The sequence below is a fragment of the Littorina saxatilis genome, linkage group LG3 (assembly GCF_037325665.1).
Source record: "Littorina saxatilis isolate snail1 linkage group LG3, US_GU_Lsax_2.0, whole genome shotgun sequence".
NCBI lineage: Eukaryota > Metazoa > Mollusca > Gastropoda > Littorinimorpha > Littorinidae > Littorina > Littorina saxatilis.
Genome location: NC_090247.1, coordinates 38741366 through 38757303, shown reverse-complemented (window position 1 = coordinate 38757303; position 15938 = coordinate 38741366). Strand labels below are relative to the sequence as shown.

The 15938-nt window shown below is 42.6% G+C and overlaps 2 protein-coding genes across 4 annotated transcripts in view; both read right to left on the bottom strand.

The window, feature by feature from the left end:
- Window positions 1-7036, bottom strand: part of LOC138962319 (uncharacterized) — a 130129-nt gene extending 123093 nt beyond the window's left edge. The window contains exon 1 of the mRNA XM_070334093.1: window positions 6503-7036. The gene's annotated coding sequence lies outside the window, so the exon portion shown is untranslated. The remainder of the gene's footprint in view (window positions 1-6502) is intronic.
- Window positions 1-15938, bottom strand: part of LOC138962317 (small ribosomal subunit protein mS35-like) — a 42045-nt gene that overhangs the window by 4237 nt on the left and 21870 nt on the right. For all 3 annotated transcript variants that reach the window (XM_070334086.1, XM_070334087.1, XM_070334088.1), the window contains exons 3-8: window positions 9373-9492; window positions 8810-8930; window positions 7681-7820; window positions 6099-6208; window positions 1591-1660; window positions 112-231 (exon numbers count right to left, since the gene is read on the bottom strand). In XM_070334086.1, the coding sequence (XP_070190187.1) occupies window positions 112-231; window positions 1591-1660; window positions 6099-6208; window positions 7681-7820; window positions 8810-8930; window positions 9373-9492 (681 nt within the window). The remainder of the gene's footprint in view (window positions 1-111; window positions 232-1590; window positions 1661-6098; window positions 6209-7680; window positions 7821-8809; window positions 8931-9372; window positions 9493-15938) is intronic.

The window sequence follows — 15938 nt, the reverse complement described above, 5'->3', positions numbered from 1 at the left end:
CTGCGTTCTGTCAATCCTGATTTACTTTTAACCCGGCTTTCTCTCATTCCCTCAGCTAAGCATGTAACTGCCCCACAAGCAAAAATAAACAAACTTCATATAATGACTCACCTTGTCAATCTCTTTGGTAGTCTGCAGCAGCTTGATCACAGTGTCTTTAGACTTGCTGATCTCCCAGAAATACTTCTCCATGTCCTCTTCTGCCTTCTCGTCTTCCCAGGCTTCCTTTTTCTGCAAAAAAAAAAAAAGAATGCAAGTACGCTGACCAGATGTGCCGGTGAACATGTTGGTCATAGAATTGCAAACAGTCACTATTTGACAGGAACAATTTTGCCTGGATTTATTTTCTTCATGCTAAAATAAAAGCCACAAAAGTGCTGCTATTTTTATTTTAAAGTTTGTAACAGTCCTTGGCGTCACCTTCCCCCTATTGTGAATAAAAAAAAATGTTCTCCAGATATTTGGAAATGAAGGCAAAGTTTTTTAGTGCATTTTCCGACAGTTGATGACAACATCCCTAGACAAGAACTTTTTTTACTTTTTTTTTTTTACCTAACTGAGGTTCAGAATTTGTGCAAAGAAATAAAACACAAGAAGGGCAAAGCCCATACGACTCACATGCTTTACACTTTTTTCCTACCAAAATACATGTGACCTTGACCCAAGGTCAAGGTCATCCAAGGTCATGCAACACAAAGCTGTTAATTCAAGACATAGGAAGTACAATGGTGCTTATTGGCTCTTTCTACCATGAGATATGGTCACTTTTAGTGGTTCACTACCTTATTTTGGTCACATTTCATAAGGGTCAAAGTGACCTTGACCTTGATCCTATGTGACCAAATGTGTCTCATGATGAAAGCATAACATGTACCCCACATAATTTTTAAGTTTGAAACAGTTATCTTCCATAGTTCAGGGTCAAGGTCACTTCAAAATATGTATACAATCCAACTTTGAAGAGCTCCTGTGACCTTGACCTTGAAGCAAGGTAAACCAAACTGGTATCAAAAGATGGGGCTTACTTTGCCCTATATAGGTGAGGTATTGAATCTCAAAAACTTCAGAGAAAATGGGAAAAATATGAAAAATAGCTGTTTTTTAGGCAACATTTATGGCCCCTGCGACCTTGACCTTGAAGCAAGGTCAAGATGCTATGTATGTTTTTTGGGGCCTTGTCATCATACACCATCTTGCCAAATTTGGTACTGATAGACTGAATAGTGTCCAAGAAATATCCAACGTTAAAGTTTACCGGACGGACGGACGTCCGGACGGACGGACGGACGACTCGGGTGAGTACATAGACTCACTTTTGCTTCGCATGTGAGTCAAAAATGGCCCATGAATACAATATGGTACATTGTATTTATTCTGTGTCCTCATGGCTAGAAATATTAAGCAACATGACTAAAATTACATGCACATACAGCCTTCCTTCATGTCAGTGTGTGTGTGTGTGTGTGTGTGCGTGTGTGCATGTACACTCTTGTGTCTACACGTATTTGTGTGCATGCCTGCATGCCCAGCATGGCCTTTGCATTTCTCCCACATTAATTCATTCTCTGTACTTGTGGATTTGCAACTTACCCAAGATTCAAAGTATATAGCTGTCAGTAGATACCGGATGTAGTCGTCATTCTGCCGTTTGAGAGGACATCTGAAAAGAGAAGTAGCGCTGACATTTTAGTTTTAAAATTGAGATAGTTACATCATAAATGCAGGAAAAGGGGACTTCAAAATTTAGGAAAGGTAGAACATCTGAAAAGAGAAGTAGCGCTGACATTTTAGTTTTAAAATTGAGATAGGTACAACATCATAAATGCAGGAAAAGGGGACTTCAAAATGTACAGACTACTGGTCAACACGGTCACACAGCCAGCCAGCCATTTTAGTCTATATCAGGGGTGGGACTCTCTTGTGATGAAAAAAGAGGAAATCCTTTTTTTCTAGGGGGGTTCGGGAGCATGCTCCCCCGAATTTTTTTTAAACGGTACATCTGTGCAATCTGGTGCATTCTGAGACTAAAATTCAACTCGTTTGGATCGGGTAATAAAGACATTCTCCACACTCCCACCCCCCCTCCCCCCCACACACAAAAAACCACACCACCCAACCAAACAAAAAACACTTTCACACAACCATGGTAACATTGTAATGGTGCATACTTACGCAATGAACCATGTATCCATAACCCAATACTGGCAATAGTATGATCCAAGTGACGCCCAAATGCATTGAAGCTCAAAATTACTATTAGTTATCAGGGCCCGTATGCTTATGGGGGAAGTTCGCGACAACTCCCGAAGTTTTGAGTGACATCGGAAGTACTTGCCTCACTTTCGTATGCATGGGCCGGAAAAAGGGTTTACCTCGAAGCAAAGCGAGGAAGTAACTCAGGGTATTTTGCGACTACTTCTAAAGTTTTGAGTGACATCGGAAGTACATCCTCACTTTCGCATGCATGGGACGAAAAAAGAGTTTACTTTGGAAGCTAACGAGGAAGTAAATGAGGGTAAATGTACTACAGCCAGACCCAGTAGTAAACACGCTACTTCCACAGTTTCTCAGTGCAAAAAGGCAGGGCTTTTCTTCAGTTTTTCATGTCAAACCGAGCTGACGCTCCAAAACAGAGAAAATTGAGGGAAAAGTCGTATCTTCTGCATGCATTTCGTGCAAATTTCCCTGAATACAAACCTGAGTTGCCAGCTTTGACTTTTGTTTGTTGATCTGGGTCATTGGCCACCACTCTTTCATTCCCGCTCATACGAGGGGGTTACTGTGTTTCTATGAAAATGGGCGTCGTTGTGTGCATATGTGAGTGTGTGTGTGTGTGTGTTTGTGTGCGTGCGTGCGTGCGTGTGTTTGTGTGCGTGTGTGTGTGTGTGTGCGTGTGTGTGTGTTCGAGTGTTGAAGTGTAAGTTTCTGCTATTTTTTTTGTCATTGCTTTATCTGTGTGTGTGTGTGTGTGTGTGTGTGTGTGTGTGTGTGTGTGTGTGTGTGTGTGTGTGTGTGTGTGTATTTGTGCGAGTGCCTGTCTGCCTGTGTGTGCGTGCGTGCGGGTATAATTGTGCGTCTGTTCCTTCATACGTTTGTTTGCGTGTTCGCGCGTGCCGTGTGTGTGTGTGTGTGTGTGTGTTTGTGTGTGTGTGTGTTTGTGTGTGTGTGTTTGTGTGTGTATGTTTGTGTGTGTGTTTGTGTGTGTGTGTGTGTGTGTGTGTTTTCGATGTTATGTGTGTGTTCGACGGTGTGTGTGTGTTCGACGGTGTGTGTGTGTTCGACGGTGTGTGTGTGTTCGACGGTGTGTGTGTGTGTGTGTGTGTGTGTGTGTACTCACTCCCCACACTATGATGAGCTGACTATATTTGCGCCTTGATATTTTATTCATGTTCTTACGTTTTATGCTGTTTATTGTGATTCACCACACCCGAGTTTATCGTAATTGAGATAATAAAGTGTTCTATGTCTATGTATTATGTCTAATACACATGCACACACGCACGTAGGCTACAAAAATCCAATCTTGACTTTGAACTTTATATAAACATACATCCTCTTCACAATCAACGAGGACAAACGTAATTTACAAACACCTAAGTACAACAATTTTTCTGTTTTAAAAATTCGGACACACATTTTCTCAAATAATATGAAATTCGCTGAACTTATCTTCTTTTCACTACACCTTATATCTTGATTCCCCAAAAATGGAGTTCTGCCTTTTTAAATTTACCAGTAACACAAACATTCGCTCTGACCAAACTATTTTTGTCCAGCAGTTACACAATCATTAAAAAAACACTACAAAAAGAGTTTTAAGTTAACCGACTTCGCTACCACATAAACATCCTTTTTTTATTGTCCCCAACATTCTGGTCAACGAAATCATTATTATAGACAATCATTCTATTTAAGGACAATCATCACAGCTTTCGTTCAACCAGTTAAAAACAACAATTATAGTAAAAGCTACAGCGCGATCAACGTTTGCCCATTTACGAACTCGCGATGAGATTTGTTTCTTCTGGTCACCAAGCCTACCGTTTACAAACGCATGCGCACTAATTGGGATTCCCCCAATTTTCTCGACCTTGACCTCAGAACTCTCGAAGCCACTACTTCGGCGTTCAATTTAGCTCGTGCATACCGAGTAGCTGGCAACTTTGCTTTCGAAGTTCCCACTTCCAATGTCAAGGGCCTCTCGCTTGACATAATTATACGACGATATCGCATCTCAAGGGTCCTTACCCATCCAAAAGAAACCTCCAGCGCATACTACAATTGCAGGACATTCCGTTTTTAAAGGCAGCTCATTGGGAAATGATCTCAGACACAATATCGAAGACGTGAAATGCGTCAATCGAGCAACTGTCGTAACTTGGCTACAATGAGACGGTCTCCTACCTTGCACCATAGACACGGACTGTGACATTCTTGTTTAATTTAGGTGAAATGCTTAAAACAGAGTGACTCAAAAGCGACAGTTCGATCAGTTACTGACCGAAAAAAACGTGCTCGAGTCATTCGGCGAAGGTGGCGAGCTTTCAAACCAGCACGACTGAATAAGTCAGAATGCCTTTTTTCATCATGCCTCTATTCTACACGAGTAACATAGTGCAGTGGTAACGGTTCCGGACTCTCGTTCATTCGCTCCGGGTTCAAGTTCCGCCGGGAGCTATATATTTTTTTTATTAATCTTTTCCTTTTTAAGCCTCCGCAATTGCATTCCGGCTGCAAAAACCGGGTTTTGCCTCTGTGTTAATTTTATTCATTTGCAAAAGAAACCTTCCTATGCTTTAACAAAATCATATCATGTCTTGACTTTCAACTGTACGCGCGTGTGTATATGTGTGTCACTACGGTGAGTATGTGTGTGTGTGTGTGTGTGTGTGTGTGTGTGTGTGTGTGTGTGTGTGTGTGTGTGTGTGTGTGTGTGTGTGTGTGACGTGTCACTTGTGTCATCATAGTTTCAGTGTGTGTATGAGTAGATTGAGAGAGAATGAGAGAAAGTGAGAGAGAGTGAGTGTGTGGTTATTTGTTTGTGACTGTGTGCGTGCGTGTATGGGTGCGTGTGTGTGTGTGTATATGTGTGCGCGCGAGCGCGCGCGTGTGTGTGTGTGTGTGTGTGTGTGTGTGTGCAGTGTGTGGTGTGTGTGTGTGTTTATGTGTGCCGTCAGTGTCACTTGTGTCATAGTGTCAGTATGTGCATGAGTGTACGTTTGTCTGTGTGTGCATGTGTCATAAGAGAGAGAGAGAGAGAGCCTGAGAGAGAGAGAGAGAGAGAGAGAGAGAGAGAGAGAGAGAGAGAGAGAGAGAGAGAGAGAGAGAGAGAGAGAGAGAGAGAGAGAGAGAGAGAGTTCTTTATTTGGTGTTTAACGTCGTTTTCAACCACGAAGGTTATATCGCGACGAAGAGAGAGAGAGCGACACTTCTTTGGCAATTTTGGACCAGACAGCGTCTTTATGTTTAACAGTTAGACTGTTCTGTAAACTTGGTGTTTACTGTGTTTTTTTCTAATTAACTGTTCTGAAATTTGGACAGAATAACCGTTCTTTCGTAAAACACTTCTGTCAAGAGTACAGCAATTTCACCATCTGAAAAACTTGAGGTGCAGAACGCCCCTCCGTGTCTACTTTCTTTTTGAGCGGCACACGTGCCTTGCCATTTTCGTTGACTGCCATGTTGATAGAAACGTGCGCATGCGTATTAGTAGGGATTCCCCCAATTTCCCCGACCTTGACCTTAATACTCTCGCTGTCACTACTTTGGCGTTCAAGTCAGTTCATGCATTGTGAACAGTTAGAAAGTTGACTTCGGGAGTTCCCACTTCGAAAAGAGGCCTCTACTTCCAGTGTTTCTTACTTCTAGTTCATGCATACGGGCCCAGGAGTTTTCAGTCAGCACAATTTAACTCTCAAGCCTCCAGTGTTCTGTTCCATCTTCACTTCTCTCCATATGATTCAGTCAACAAGTTATAGATACTGTGATGAAATGGGATGCGGAAAAACAGATTACTCCAGCGGAATTTGTAAGTTGTGTCCGCGGATTCGCGGAAAAGTCTCACCCCTGTATATACATGGACATACAGAAATAAGTACCTTTCTGATGTGAAGACAACTTCATCAGAGTCAGGATTGTAGCAGTCACCAACCAGACGTATGAATTTGTCCCGTGCATGATAGTCAAGCTCCAGGTCAGACAAGTGTAACTGAAATAAAGGGAAACAATCCTTTACTGCTTCACAGTTGGTGATCTTGCATTGTAAACCAGTTTGCTGTGGGTCCAGCAAAGATAAAGTTATTTCCCCTTGACCAGAAACAGAATTCTACTCTGGTTCTGTTTTTACTCATCTTACTATGAAGTTCCTTTTCCCTACTGTCTTCTACTATGAAAGTTCTAACGTTTTTGAAGGCTTCAACAATATGCTAGGTATTTGAACACACATGCGAACACAAACACGCAAGCTTCAAGTCCTCTCAGCCTTGGTCAGCATATTTATAACAGGGATCGCGCTAGCTTTTTAAAAAACGCGTAAGTCATACGCAACGAAACGAAAAAAACGCGTCACGGACCAATATTTTTGCGTACTACGAAAACACGTACAGACACAAACAAAACACGCACGAAAGACTTAAAGACACTCCTTACCTAAATACGGCGAGTTTTCCTGTCGAACTCCGCGCACGCCTGTCGAATAACACCCCTGCTGTCTCCAACCTTCGGGCCTTGCGAGTTTGTTTCCCGCTCTAATACGACTAGACACACTTTCCGCCTTTTGGAAGCGCGAGATGGGAGAGCAGCTAATGTCTGTTTCATTATCCGACAAGACATTATCTGGTAATACCCTCGTTACGTTCGTTTGCGATACTTCGATGCAAAAAGAAACGGACTTTAGTTTTGACGCGCAGATTTCATGTGTCGTCACTTCTCGAGCCCTATAGTCAGTTTCAGGATCGGGTGATTATTAAGTCAGAGCAAAAGCGCTGCGTGAAGACAAGAAAAAGTTACAATATTTTTGCGCATGGCTTACGTGGCGCGGCGAAAAAAACGCGTCGGCGACTTTTAAAATGCGTCAAATACGCAAAAATCGTGCGTAAACGCGATCCCTGTTATAATCACATTTTTTCTCTTCAATCAAATGGACCAATCTATTCACAATCATACATTCCTTTCATGTCTTAATCTTTCTGGAACATTCACAACTTATACATACTATTTTCAAAGCCATAACAGTCCCACAAAGTTTGGTTTACTAAAGCGCCATTGGTGCATACAGTCTGAATAGGACCTTTAAGAATTCCGTTTAATGAGTCAAATGGTACATCAAGATTTACACTGCACCACATTCTCCACCTGCATAAGATAACATAATACAGTGGCAACTTTTAAGCTCAGTTGGCATCAGATTGCACCATTTAGTTTCTGTGGACACAAAATATTGCCGGGGAGTTATCCTGCTCTTGGCTTCGCGTCTTTAACTGTATCTTATCAAAATTTTGTTGTGGGGGTCAAATGACCTACTCTTTTACTCCCAGGTAGAATCCTAGTCCCAAATGAACTTATACAAAATACTTAACATGTTCAATATAATGCACATCAAGGATAAATTAAATGCCAACCACATAAGAATCATATCAAAATCTGTGATACACAATTTTAATTTTAAATAAATAAAATCACCTTGACTGTGACAGTCCTAGCACGTGGATCGCGTATCGAGGGCCCGGAAAACACGTAGTCGCTGCTCTGCACTTCCACAGGAAAATGCTTCTGGCAAGCTTCATCTGTCTCCAGCCCTGCAGGCCACTCTGTGCAAAACTCTGTCAGCAGAAAGCAGGTTGTTAAGGAAACAGTCACCCTCTGATCTCAGTTTAAATTTCAGTGTCAATGAAGATGCAATCAGTCAGTGTCTCGATGGTTGTATTTGTAAAAAAGAGGCCAGTGAAAGAAACAAACATGTACAACAAGGACAAAATACTACAGTAGGCAAACTCAGATGTTTCTTCACACACAAATATACCTGAAAAGCAGAGAGGTATTGGGATAGGGTATTAACAGTATTAACAAACCCGGTTACTACAAATCTCTTTTGTTCAAGCTCAAAAATAGAGAGCAGAAGCCAGCATTTCATAAAGGATTTGCAAGTGTTGTGTAAGTGTTGCTCCCCGTTAACAAAACCTCTCACACAGATCAAAAAACACATTGTCGACCAGTTAAAGCCTGTATCGCATCGAATAATGGACTTCAGTGTGTATTGTATGCAGTGTTAAATCTATATATATGCTTTTTTCTTTCGAAAGTCTGCACAAATGAGCCCCGATCGCTACAGCGATTGCTAAGCACGCGTGTCAGTTTCCCCACACTGCAGTGACCTCGACCTCAATCAACCTCAGGCAAAAGTCATTGTCGCTAACACTCGTGCAAAGGGATCCAGCATTGCAGCAACAGATCCTTCACTGGGATGTGTATATTTTCGAAAGAAATGGGGTCATATCGAGCGGACACTGCATTACATACTCATTGGAGTCGGTCATATGCTGCAATAGTTGTTTAAACAGATCTACCATCTACCGTTTGACCACTTATTTCCTATTAAGGTTGTTTGTCTGGTGGGACACAACTCCTTTCCGCTTGTAAATTCCGATAGTTATTTTCGGAAAACATCTATTGTCCAAACCATGGAGGAAAGGTAAGCAACCGGTAAAAAAAAAAAAAAAAAAAAGGCTGCAAATGTTTTCAAGTTTTGTCAAACTCGCCACATGACCCTTCTGACAAGATGACAGAATGATCGATTGATAAAGTTTTGTACCTTTCAAAGCTGCACAATGTTTCTTGACATGGGCAGGTGACAGATGCAGGAAGTTGGGTATCTTCATTAGCTCAGCATTGGCGTACTTGGGAGGGATCACACCATCATTTTCTGTGGCTGTCTGTACAAAGAGAAAAACACTTGATCAGCTTGTTTCAAGATACTGAGCAAGTGATGATTGTTACATTGGAACCCCCCTAATTAACATTCCCTCATTGAAAACTCCTTCCCCCTGTTACCTATTCTTTTCATATACTGTATAAATAACCTACAATCCCTCAAGAACATGCATAAGACAACATTTTTCCTCTCATATTATTAAATGTCCTAATTAAAAGGGGATTTGCACTGTGCAACCAAAATGAAGCTAAAACAAAAATATGCTCATCCACATAAATGATCTCTCTTTCTCTTTCACTGACAGACAAACACAAATTAACACACTCACACATCAAGAAATATATAAACTTGACAAAGGATCATGTATTTCAAGTCAAAGGCACCTAAAACAGACACAGAGAGCTGAGTGATCAACAAGCACAAGCACTAAGCTGTGTACCCACCTCAACATAGCCCTGTCTGACGGGGAATGGAACCACAGACCACTTGAAAGTGGAGGCAGCAGGCCACACGTTGGTCCAGTCCTGGTCAATGGGCATCTGCCTGTAACGTGGTGGTGGAATCTGAAGAAGAAAGCTCCTATTTTTCAGAATGCATTTCGGCATGATCAATTGACATTCAGTCTGCAAGAATTCAACCAGCTAGATCAATTGCAATTCATTCTAAAAGTAATTAGCAGGGACTGGCAAATGAAAAGGATAAAATCCAAAATTTTAATAATAAATTTTCATTTAATTAATATACTTACCCAACTCACATATAGCAATTAACTCTAGTTCAGTGCTGGTAACGCTGTACGCGTTCCCCTTGGTAACAAGGGAGACCACCCTAAAAAAGAGTGATCCATCCCATAATATCAGACCGATGTCCGGTCCAACATCCGTATGCGTGCGCATACGCCGCCATTTGTATCATTCGAACGAAGCCCAACTCACTACTTTTTTAGAACCCAATACCACCACAGCGGGGAGGCGGGAGGGTTTAAACGATGTGAGTTGGGTAAGTATATTAATTAAATGAAAATTTATTATTAAAATTTTGGATTAAATTACATATTATTACCCAACTCACATATAGCAGATTGCTACTATAGGTGGTGGGTACATAGCAAAATTATGATATTAGAACCTGTCCTGCGACTAGCATAACAGGTAACGCGGAACTGCCGTCCTGTATCAAGACGTCTCTGAGGTAGAAGTTAATAAAAACCTCCTCAGACCGCCAGTAAGCCGACTCCAGAACTTCAGCCCAAAACAAGGCCCGACCGGAGGACTGCCAAAGAGGAGGCCCATGCCCTTGCCTCATACGTTCTAGCTATAGTGAAAGGCAAAACTGCCCTAACGTCTCCAGACTGTGTTTGTCAACAGGTAAACCCCTGTGTGATCAACATGGAGACTCACTTGGTTAAAGTCCCTTTCGCAATATCCTTACACCCGCTGTGTTAAGTGATATCAAAAAACCTTCCGACTTTCTGACCAAAGCCGAGTCCGTGACAGGTACCTTCTGAGCGTCCTCACGGGACAGACAACCACATCAAGCTCCCCAGGAGCAAGAAACCAGTGTAAGGTTGACTACCAAACGTCATACCTCTACCAGAGTAGATAGACCTACTTCCCTCCTAAAATCAGTGTTTAACGTCGATTTCCACCGCTCAAGGTTAAATCACGACGGAGAAGAAGATAAAGCAAAAGCCCTTTGATTCAATGATCTAACAAGATCCGTGAAAGTCAGAAAAATCTTTGAAACTCAAAAAGTTAAACTGGCTAAACGTGACTCAAAAGAAGCCAACTTCTTGCTTCAAGAATTGAAAAGCAAATGGAAGCTGGTTGACCCCATTTATCGCTTAAATGCCGAGGTTAAATCACGACAGAGAAGAAAGATAAGGCAAGCGACCTTTAGATACAAAGAACTAACAAGCTCCGTGCGAGTCAGAAAAATCTTCGAAAACCGAAAAGTTTAATTGGCTAAACGTAACTCTAAAGAAGCCAAACTCTTACCTCATGAATTGAAAGCGTAATTCGAAGCTTGTTTCCCCATTTTCCGCTTAACTGCCGGAAAACTTAAAAGAAACCCACAAGTCATAGATCGATCTTTCTTAAAAAGACTGTCTTTATTCAAAATAGCCAGAAAGCACGCTTACTCCCACTTCTCGCAGCAGCTACTAGAGTAAGCTTGGCCGTTTCCCGTGTTAACCTTTGCCGGATGCCGCTTTTGACTACACACTCCCGACGATGCGGGTTTGTCTGAACCCATACATTTGAAAGAGGGTTTTTACCGTTTATTCCTCTAACGACGATGCGGGTTTGTCTGAACCCATACATTTGAAAGAGGGTTTTTACCGTTTATTTCTCTAACGACGGGGTGGGTTCAGGGAAACCCACAGCGCTACTTCAGTGGTTGCATCGACTTCACCGACCTCTTGCAGGGGAGGGAGAGGGGGAGGGAGAGGGGGTGGGAGAGGGGGAGGGAGAGACTGAGAGAGACTGAGAGACTAAGAAAGAGAGAGAGAGAGAGAGAGAGAGAGAGACTAAGAAAGAGAGAGAGAGAGACTAAGAAAGAGAGAGAGAGACTAAGAAAGAGATAGAGAGACTAAGAAAGAGAAAGAGAGAGAGACTAAGAAAGAGAGAGAGAGAGTCTAAGAAAGAGAGTGAGAGACTAAGAAAGAGAGAGAGAGAGACTAAGAAAGAGAGAGAGGGAGACTAAGAAAGAGAGAGAGAGAGAGACTAAGAAAGAGAGAGAGACTAAGAAAGAGAGAGAGAGACTAAGAAAGAGAGAGAGACTAAGAAAGAGAGAGAGAGAGAGAGTCTAAGAAAGAGAGTGAGAGACTAAGAAAGAGAGAGAGAGAGACTAAGAAAGAGAGAGAGGGAGACTAAGAAAGAGAGAGAGAGAGACTAAGAAAGAGAGAGAGACTAAGAAAGAGAGAGAGACTAAGAAAGAGAGAGAGAGAGAGACTAAGAAAGAGAGAGAGACTAAGAAAGAGAGAGAGAGACTAAGAAAGAGAGAGAGACTAAGAAAGAGAGAGAGAAAGAGAGAGACTAAGAAAGAGAGACTAAGAAAGAGAGACTAAGAAAGAGAGAGACTAAGAAAGATAGAGAGAGAGACAAATAAAGAGAAAGAGAGAGACAAATAAAGAGAGAGAGACTAAGAAAGAGAGAGAGAGAGAGACTAAGAAAGAGAGAGAGAGACTAAGAAAGAGAGAGAGAGAGACTAAGAAAGAGAGAGAAAGAGACTAAGAAAGAGAGAGAGGGAGACTAAGAAAGAGAGAGAGACTAAGAAAGAGAGAGAGAGAGACAAAGAAAGAGAGAGAGAGAGACTAAGAAAGAGAGAGAGAGAGACTAAGAAAGAGAGAGAGAGAGACTAAGAAAGAGAGAGAGAGAGAGAGACTAAGAAAGAGAGAGAGAGAGAGACTAAGAAAGAGAGAGAGAGACTAAAAAAGAGAGAGAGAGACTAAGAAAGAGAGAGAGAGACTAAGAGAGACTAAGAAAGAGAGAGAGACTAAGAGAGAGAGAGAGACTAAGAAAGAGAGAGAGAGACTAAGAGAGAGAGAGAGAGACTAAGAAAGAGAGAGAGAGAGAGACTAAGAAAGAGAGAGAGAAAGACTAAAAAAGAGAAAGAGAGACTAAGAAAGAGAGAGAGAGAGACTAAGAAAGAAAGAGAGAGAGACTAAGAGAGAGAGAGAGAGACTAAGAAAGAGAGAGAGAGACTAAGAAAGAGAGAGAGAGAGAGAGACTAAGAAAGAGAGAGAGAGAGAGACTAAGAAAGAGAGAGAGAGAGACTAAGAAAGAGAGAGAGACTAAGAAAGAGAGAGGCTAAGAAAGAGAGAGACTAAGAAAGAGACTAAGAAAGAGAGAGAGAGGGAGACTAAGAAAGAGAGAGAGACTAAGAAAGAGAGAGAGAGAGAGACTAAGAAAGAGAGAGAGAGACTAAGAAAGAGAGAGAGAGACTAAGAAAGAGAGAGAGAGAGACTAAAAAAGAGAGAGAGACTAAGAAAGAGAGAGAGAGAGAGACTAAGAAATAGAGAGAGAAAGAGAGGCTAAGAAAGAGAGAGAGACTAAGAGAGAGAGAGAGAGACTAAGAAAGAGAGAGAGAGAGACTAAGAGAGAGAGAGAGAGAGACTAAGAAAGAGAGAGAGACTAAAAAAAAGAGAGAGAGAGAGACTAAGAAAGAGAGAGAGAGACTAAGAAAGAGAGAGAGCGAGAGACTAAGAAAGAGAGAGAGAGAGACTAAGAGAGAGAGAGAGACTAAGAAAGAGAGAGAGACTAAGAAAGAGGGAGAGAGAGAGACTAAGAAAGAGAGACAGAGAGAGACTAAGAGAGAGAGACAGAGAGAGAGACTAAGAGAGAGAGACAGAGAGAGAGAGACAGACAGAGAGAGAGACAGACAGAGAGAGAGAGAGACAGAGACAGACAGTCAGATAGACAGTCAGATAGACGGATAGACAGATAGACAGACAGACAGACAGACAGAGCAACTGACAACAGACATACAGACAGAGAGATACGGACAGACAAACAGAGAGACAGACAGTCTCTTGGAGACAAACAGGCAGACAGACACTGTTCCGCCGCTTTGGTAATTATGGGTGTAGCAGAACCCGCGCCGTCGGCAGAGGGATAGTTACAATCACTACTACTCTTTAAAAGTATGGGTATGTGTGAACCCGCGCCATCGGTAGTGTTTATGTAAATTATCATAATCAATTAATTCTGATGTTTTGTCATGTACACACTAAAAATTTGCAGACAGAGAGCAAATTAGGTGTGTGAGAGATACTTAAAATTTCAAAACGATACCTTTAATGGTTCCATAGTTACAATGATTTTAGTGTGTCTCTGGGTACAGGTGAACCCAGGAAGCACGGCAAAGGTTAAACAGTCAGGCTAGCCTTGAAAAAGGGTTAAAGCAAAGCTGCACCGAGCCGTACCAATGTGACAGAAATCTCATAAAGTCTTAAAATAAGACATGGAAGACAAAAGGGAAACCCAAAAAGGAAGGTGGATAGCCACCTGCAATACACGGAACGACGAGGAGTTCTTTCCGTAAGAAAATAAGCACTTTGAACCACGCCAGTCAAGTGGCAAGTGAACAAAACACAAAAAAAACCTATAAAGACTCTGAACCAAATCCAGAGTTGAGGCGGAAGCCCCTGAGTATCTCAAGGATACCCCTACAGTAGACATCCGTGCAATTCGAATGTGAGAAAGCAAAAATGCCTTCTTGCCAGCCTTAAGAGGTCTGGACACCAAGACTGCAAAGACCCGTCTGTGAGACCGAAAGGGTCGCCGAACAGCTCTATAAAAGAGCCCTGTGAAAGCGAGGGTGTCAAGCCAAAGCTAAAATAGACAACAGCCAGCCTGAAGCTTTTCGTTTAGAAACAAAAAACCGCCAAGGCCTGCCTAACGCTTTCCCTTTTACCATGAGCTTCTCTTAGAAGAAAAAACCCCGCGTGCATAGCAGCGGATTCAAAGAGATAACTTTCAAACGAGAAAGAGATTAAAGTCACGCCAAAAGAACAAAACTTTAAAGGCAGAGGCTTACTCCTAAGTAAAAGACGGCAAAGCAACATCCTTTGTATCTGCGTCCTGTAGGACCACAAAGATAGCCATTCAGAACGTAACCGCCCAGGCGAGAGAAAATAAAAACAAGTACAAAAGAGCCCATCAAAAAGAAAAGATGAGACAATCTACCCGAGCTAGGAGATCTTGATCTTACAGACAGTTTCTCCTTGCTATCAAAAACCCGATGGATGTTTGCCAAACTCGAGGGCGGTTCCGTAGAACGCAAAAAGAGAACCTAAGTTCTTAGGCTTGGAGTTAACCGAAGCCTACAGAAAGCGCTCCGTGAATGACACGCTACTTGAGCGTGCAACACAAGCTAAAGCACCCTCGCCGCAGGTATAAAGTCAAGCGTTGTCCACCAAGGAAGAGCCAAGTGGTGACAAAGAAGACTCGCTTGTGAAAACTTCCACAAGCACAAAGGATCCCGACGGAGGATCTAAGGGCTTGACACTCAAAGATTCTCCTCGGAAAGCTCAAAACAACTACGAACTGCCGCGAACAGCGACACAAGTGAAGTAAGAGCCTCCCTCCTGTTCAAAAGCATTATAATGATCATCGAAATGATGAGACCCAGTCACCCATCCCGATAAGGCGAAACTTGCCAACATCGGAAAAGTTTCGAAAAAAACAAAAAAAATTTCAAACGCCAGAACTCCATGACCAGATCTCCATCCACCTGTCCCATGCCAGCTAGAAGACTGGAAGGGGAAGTGGATACAGCCTGTATAACAGCAAAGGAACCGCAGTAACGGAACCGGAAGCCAAAAGCTGAAAAGTGCCGACTACCAACGCAGTGTTAACGGTAGAAGGCTGTCCCATCCTGTAACCGGAAGACGCAGCCGCAAAAGCGGAAGCGAAACCGGCCGTGGATTAGTAAACATGAGAACCAACCGGAAGATTCCATAGAGCCTCGACCCATTACAGCTGCGAGCTGTCCCATCCTGTAACCGGAAGACGCAGCCGCAAAAGCGGAAGCGAAACCGGCCGTGGATTAGTAAACGTGAAAAACACACCGGAAGATTCCATAGAACCTCGACCCATTACAGCTGCGAGCGCCACTGCCCTTGCTAACTTGAAATGGAACCTGAACTCAGTGCTAATCGTTAATGCGGAAGCACCTACATCTGAACAGCCGTCAAGCACAACCGTGCAATCCGGAAGCTGCCTTCCTGTTTGACCTAAATTATCCAACAAGGAACCAGCCTTACTGCTCGCTTCCTGCCCCCCGGGAGGAAGCGGAAGTCAAAACTACAAGACATATGCCATCTTCAGGGCAATGAACGACGATTCCCGGACGCGGAAGTGAACTTACTGTTCCTCCGAACTCCGGAAGTCGTCGAACAAAGGCAGGGGTGGACGAGGCAAAAATATTCCTCAGCCACTCCTTCCTGTCAAGTCCTAAATCGAAAATTTTATTGTAAATTTTCATTTAATAAATATACCTACCCGAA